The sequence below is a fragment of the Mesitornis unicolor genome, unplaced genomic scaffold, assembly GCF_000695765.1.
Source record: "Mesitornis unicolor isolate BGI_N332 unplaced genomic scaffold, ASM69576v1 scaffold10641, whole genome shotgun sequence".
Lineage (NCBI taxonomy): Eukaryota > Metazoa > Chordata > Aves > Mesitornithiformes > Mesitornithidae > Mesitornis > Mesitornis unicolor.
The window spans coordinates 7,801-14,555 of NW_010164551.1; the positions used below are offsets into that span (position 1 = coordinate 7,801).

General features: G+C 49.0%; 1 protein-coding gene across 1 annotated transcript; it reads left to right on the forward strand.

The window, feature by feature from the left end:
- Positions 1-3,375: 3,375 nt before the first annotated feature.
- On the forward strand, positions 3,376-6,314 carry LOC104548356 (zinc finger MYM-type protein 3-like; the record flags this gene model as incomplete). The annotated part of the gene is made up of 4 exons (XM_010194353.1): positions 3,376-3,730; positions 4,711-4,754; positions 5,148-5,220; positions 6,023-6,314. Coding segments are annotated over exons 1-4 (764 nt in total), but the record flags the coding sequence as incomplete, so codon positions are not given.
- Between the last annotated feature and the right edge of the window lie 441 nt (positions 6,315-6,755).

Sequence of the window (6,755 nt, forward strand, 5' to 3'; positions counted from 1 at the left end):
CCTAAGAAGCAGCTTTGGGTTGTTGGCCAGAACATGTGAGCTGTTCTGCTGGGGGGGGATTTGGACAGAGCTGATGAAATTGGACAGGAGCGTGAGCGCACGGGGCGAGCGCTGTGCTTCCAACCAGGTCCTAATGCAGGCTCTTGGGTCTGCATAGCTGTCCCAACCACATACCAACAGTTTGGAGTTGACTTAAACTGCAGAATTTCATCTGGAATATTGCGTCCAGTTCTGGGCCCCTCAGTTCAAGAAGGACAGGAACTGCTGGAGAGAGTCCAGCGTAGGGCTACAAAGATGATGGAGGGAGTGGAGCATCTCCCTGATGAGGAGCGGCTGAGGGAGCTGGGGCTCTTTAGTTTGCAGAAGAGGAGACTGAGGGGAGACCTCATTCATGGTTATAAATATTTAAAGGGTGAGTGTCACGAGGATGGAGCCAGGCTCTTCTCGGTGACAAACAATGATAAGACAAGGGGTAACGGACACAAACTGGAACACAGGAGGTTCCACTTCAATTTGAGAAGAAACTTCTTCTCAGTGAGGGTGGCAGAGCCCTGGCCCAGGCTGCCCAGAGAGGTTGTGGAGTCTCCTTCTCTGCAGACATTCAAAACCCGCCTGGACGCCTTCCTGTGCAACCTCATCTGGGTGTTCCTGCTCCGGCAGGGGGATTGGACTGGATGAGCTTTGGAGGTCCCTTCCAATCCCTGACGTTCTGTGATTCTGTAATATTTGTTCTCTTTAAGATCACTTTGTTAGTCAGCGTTGTCACCATTAATTTTGTCAGAGTCTTGTCTTGCATCGTAATGCTCTCGTGCCCAAAGCTGGAAGGCAGTGTTAAGGTGCACACTGTTGAGACGAGATGCTTTCTGGTCCATTTGTAGAGCAGGAGTAGCATTGTAAATTCATAGATTAACTGTTGCTTGCATTATCCCAAATGGATTTTTTAGGCTCCAGAACTGTTCCCAGGGTCTGTTTCTACCGAGCAAAGCCTGGGCCAGCTGAAAGTGTCACCTCTGTGGTGTGGTCTGAAGGTGTTTGAGGACTATGTTAGTCCTGTCATGTATGCCTGTAAATTAACTTTCTTATTCATCCGAGCGTCTTGATTTTTCTGCTGCTTCTTGTAAGGTCTGCTGCGTGTCTGGAAATCTGCACGGGGCTCATCTTTGAGAAGGAGGCATTGTTTGTACTCCGAGCAGCAGAAAAAATGTGTTTATCATCTTGGGAGGGTTGTCTCCTGCTTAAAATCCTTGGGACTTTTCTTCTGTTTCACTTTGTTCTTCTTTCTGTCAGCCACCCTAAAGCACATATTAGATCCTGTGTCGCTCTGGAACTGGCTCCTTGTAGAAATTTGTGTCCTCTGTAACTAAAGAAAGTGAACAGAATCACCAAAGTTTTTAGGGGCGGAACTTTGTGAGCATCTCTGGAGATTTCACCGTCTGTAGTTTCTGTTTGTGACTGTGGGAACAGTGCTTATCTGCCACTGTGGAACAGAAAATGTTGCTTTGTTTTTTAGATAAAATAAGGAGCCGGTGACTTTTAAACCCAGCTGTAGAGTATGATCCCCTAAACTCCAGCTTAAATGAGTTTGTATATGTCGGGTACATTCTTTGTCCAGATACATCCTGTTGAGTTCTGAGTAAACCATTTGGTGGTTATCCTTTCAGATGGAAGGGTATAAAGATGGAATTAATTCGCCATCACCAGTGAAATTATTTCAGGCTTCCTCCTTCATTGATATAGATGAGTTATGCCCATAGTAAGCCCCAATAGACAGGAATATTGAATCTCCCCCTTTAGGGCTTAAAATAGTGCCAAATTTAGAATTGGAATTACTCTCATGGGGGTGTTGGGAGGGGTTAGGTTGGCACCACATCTTTTGATTCCAGTGCCTGCCTTACAGTGTCTACTTACAGCCTGTTTCGGGGATGTGATGCTACTTCAAGTCTCACTCTGCCTCACTGCTTATAGGCTCTAGCTCCTTCTCCCTTTCCCTCTTCAGGTTTGTCAACCATTATCTCTTTGTGGGAATATAATTCATTTTCAGCCACTATTAATATAAACGCTTACTTGTCTCATCTCAAAGTCTTGCCATTCCTGTCTTATGGCATTGCCGGCCGTGAGGAGCTGAGCTATAATGTGGTCACAGAATCACAGAATCGCTCGGTTGGAAAAGCCCTCTGAGATCATCACGTCCAACCGTTCCTGTCTACCCACTAAACCATATCCTTAAGTACCTCATCCACCCGCTCCTTAAACACATCCAGGGTTGGTGACTCCACCACCTCCCTGGGCAGCCTGTTCCAGCTTCTGACGACCCTCTCAGTAAAGAACTTCCTCCTTATCTCTGACCTGAACCTCCCTTGACACATCTTGGTGCCGTTTCCCCTTGTTCTATCCCCCATCACCTGGGAGAAGAGACCAGCACCCACCTCTCTACAAGCTCCCTTGAGGCAGTTGTAGGTGGTGATGAGGTCTCCCCTCAGCCTTCTCTTCTCCGGTCTTCTCCGGTCATCAGGTCCCCCTGATGTTGGCAGTCAGCATCACATCTTCCTGTGCAAAGGCACTGGCTGTGCCCTGCAAAGTCATGCTGGTCTTTTTTCCTGACTCTGCGTTGCCTGCTCTTGTCTACTTTGCTACTTGTTCTTCCTCTTGTGACTGCTTTTAACATCATTGACTTTACTGCCTTTCTTCTTGCACTCTCCAGAATCCCTCCTGGATCTAACTTAAGCTATGCCAATTGCTCTGTGTCTGAATATTGGCCCACACAGTTTTGAGGCTATGCTGTAGCTGTAGGTATGCGGTAACATGGGTTGTGTCTGTCCTCTGACAAATCCATCTTGTCATCCTGTGTCTTGTTCAGGCACGGGCTACAGAGCTGTAAAGGAGTTCTTTCTGCCTCTAACTTTAAGTGAAAATATATTTTAAAAATAAAAGATGTGTTAACTCTGTGAGAACAGATCAGGAGAAAGGACAGACCAGATCATCTGGGTCTGGTGAGATCGAGAGGAAGGCAGGGAGGGCAATACCACACTCCACAGAGCAGCTGGGTGATGCCTCCTGAATTGGGACTCAAGTAATTTCTGGTGCTCTACTGTGTCATTTGGCGTAAGCTGATCTGTTTGCCGTGCTACGATGAGCTGTGTCGGGCTGTAGAGTTCCCAAACGCCTGCCACACCACTGCTGCTGGTTGGCTTTAGAGTTTTGTAACCCCACGAGTAGACGTGATTGACCTGCTGGTATCCTGGTTATGGCTGGCAGTGTTACTGGGCCTTGTTTTGCTCCAGCAGTGTTCAGAAGAGTGGACAGTTCATGCACTGTGCTAGACTGCTTTTCATTAACTTGCAAGTCTCTCTTTCATTTTCAGTTGCCATCTTCTAAATGGATTCCAGTGAATTTTCAGGATCTTTGGACCCTCTGTCCCTGCCTGAAAAACCGCTTATTGGTGATCTCCCTGCTGACATGGAGTTTGGAGAAGATCTCCTGGGTTCCCAGACAGCTTCTACGCAGGAAGTTTCAGTTCTTCAGCCATCTGACTGGGATCAATCCAAGCAGATGACTGCAGATGGGGACTTGGACCTTCTTGTGAAAACAAACAGCCAGTCTGAACTAAGCAAACCAAATGACCTTGTTCTAGATAAACCTGGTGTCTTGGGTATGCTGGAGAAACCTGATGTCTCGGATGACTTGGATAAACCTGCTGACTTGATGGAGCTAGATAAACCGGAGGGTCTGGGTGGGCTGTATAAGCCACATCCTTCCCAGGGTGGGGATGATGGACCGGCAGACTCCTCTGCCCTCTCTAGAGAAGCCCTTGTTCCAGAAACATGGAAAGAAGGGGAAGATGCACCAAAAAATGATTCTGGGGACCTAAAGGAAGATGGTGCTGCTGCTATTCTTGCATTGTCTGATGATAAAGCCCCTGAATCTCCCCAACAGCCCGTTCCTAACTCTGGCGACCTCAGCAGTGCCCCAGCCACAAAAGAAATCACAGCACAATCCTCAAGTCCCACAATGCCCCCCCCACAACTCAGTCTTAAACAGACAAAGAAGACGAGGTTGAAGGCACCAAGGAAAAGCTCACCCATGCAGAGGGAAGGGTTGGCAGGGGAAGCAGAGATGGAGCTGAGCCCAGACAACAGCACTGCAGCTTTCCCCCCTGAGCCCACGGAGGAAAACCAGGCAGAGGTAGAGGATGGCAGTGAGAACAACTCGCTTAAAGAAAGTAGTGCACTGAAAGCACAGGAAGCCTCACTACCAGCAGGTAAGGTTGTTATCTCTGTGGAACTTGGCTGATTTGTGCTCCAGCCATTTGCATCATCCCCTGTTATGGAAATTGTCAATGCTACTGGTGGGGTAACTTTAGGGAAAGCGTCTTGCTCACGGAGAATAATGCTCTGGAAGCTGCTCCCTTGGTGCACATAAGCTCTTGCTCTGGCTTTCGTAGCTTTAAGTTTGATTTTCAATGCTTGTGTCAGCTAGGAGCTTCCCTCACACAGGGCAGGACTTCTCCCAGGCTGCGTGTTTGGATCTCTAGGTGGTGGGTTTAGGAGCTGGTGTCTGATCACCACCAGAGCTGTGCTTGTCAGCCAGGACTGTCTGAGGCTTCACGTGCAGACTGACCCAAAGGGTGGCTGCATTTGAAGAACTCCTGTCTTCTTCCATTGGAGAAAAGCAAGATGTTAGATTCCAGCTTCTTCTGTGCTTCTGTTCCAGGAGAAGGCCTGTCCGGGAAGGGAAGTGAGCTGCCAACTGAGAAGGTAAGGAGAATGCAGTCAAGTGCATATGCTACAGGACCACAGAGGGTGGCTGGCTGTTGTCAAACTCCCTGAGGGACACTGGCTCTCTCATCACTCCTCTGGGAAGGAGTTTGCATGTCTCCTGTGATGGAGTGATTCCCGTGCCACTGTGCTGTAGTGTGGCTTCAGTGTGTCCCTGCTACCCCCAGCTGCGATGCCATTCTCATAACCCTACTTCTCCATCTCCCCCATCCTGCCAACTCTGGTCAGGTATCTGCGGAGTTTTATCCATTTCCAGCCTAGTTACTGGGAAAGCTGAAGTCTCAGAGGTTGGAACTCCACCATGATCTGGGATATCTATCCATGGTTGTCCTAGCAGATGGTTAGCCTAAGTATTTTCTGAATGTCTTCTAGGAGCAGAAAAGAAGTGAACGAGCCAGAAGATCAGAAACTGCCAGGCTTGAAACTGTGAACTCCTCTGAGAGCAGTGAGTACCTAGGGCTGGCCAGTGCCTGTTTTCAGCCAGAGAGCAGGGCTGAGGCCTGTTATGGGAAGGTGGTTCATGGTGTAAGTATGGGGGGAACTCTGGAAATTCTGTGCAGACTTTCCTCTTACACAAGACAGGTCCCTTCACCCCATGAGTCTTCATCCTGGGGTACTTCTCTTGCTTTCTCAGGGCACTTAGGTTGAAGGAAGAGATGTGATATTTTTACTGTGGTATGTGGACACCAGGCACCAAGTAATTGGATGAGACTTTGGGGTTGTTCCCAGGAAATCCATCTTCCACTTCCTCAGCCAGGAACTTTCTCCCTTTGTCTCTATGGCAGCAGGCTGGCTGAAGGAAGGTTGCATTTTGGGGATTTTCCTGTACAAGTCCATGAAGCCTTTGTTTGAGGTTCTGAATGTCACCCTGCCATTCCCTAGTGTTTGTGTGTTGCACCTTCATTGCCTGCCTGTGCTGGAGGCTGGTGTTACAGCTTGTTCCCTTTAAGGTCTACCGGTTTCTGGAGGGTTCTCTGCTGTAAATATTCACACTTTGGGCTTCTACTCAACCTTGGCAAATCATCACTTCCTAGAGAGGAAGCCCAGTTTGCTTGAAGACCTCCTGACTCATCTCCAATTCCAACAGAGTATCTTTTAAAGGTCCCTATATCATTCCACCCAGACAGGTATAAAGTGTGTAGAGGGAAAGGTGACCCCAGAAAGTCCCAGTGTGTGTCTCACGGCAGAAGTTTCTGTCTCGGTTCCTAATGAGGGATTTCTGTGCATCTTCCTCTGCTGCTTTGTAGTTCCTGTCTCTGACGAAGACTCCGATGCAATGGTGGATGATCCCAATGATGAGGATTTTGTTCCTTTTCGTACCCGACGCTCAACTCGCATGTCTTTACGCACCCAGATGGCTCAGCGAGCTGCCCGCTCTACTGTCACCAAGATGACTTGTGCGAACTGCAGGACCCCGCTGCAGAAGGGCCAAACTGCCTACCAGCGTAAAGGGCTCCCTCAGCTCTTCTGCTCCAGCTCCTGCCTCACCACCTTCTCTAAAAAACCACCTGGCAAGAAGATATGCGCCTTCTGTAAAAAGTGTGTGTTTATTCCCCTTTCCTCAGTGCCCCCACGCTTGTCACCCCATTCGCCTGCCCCACAGCCCTACCTGCCAGTCCCCATCCCTGTGGCCCTCAAGCTTCCCATTCACCCACATCACTCCTGTCCACTGCCAACTGCTGCCCCATGTCTTCCTTCACACACTGCATATCCTGTGCACCCTACACCACGTTCACGTTATTGCCTGTCCCCAGGCTCAATGCCCAGCCTCCTCTCAAAACAGCCTCCTGCATTCTCTGTCTTCAGGCACCACCCCTCTAGGCTGGGGCAGAAGCTGCAGTGAGATAGTTCTTGCCACCTTTTTAGGACACCAGAAAGTCCCCTCCATTGCAGCGTGCCATCTTGTCCCTTCATGGCAGGACTTGTGTGTCCCTGCACTAACAGAATCCCAGAATATTGGGAGTTGGAAGGGACCTCGAA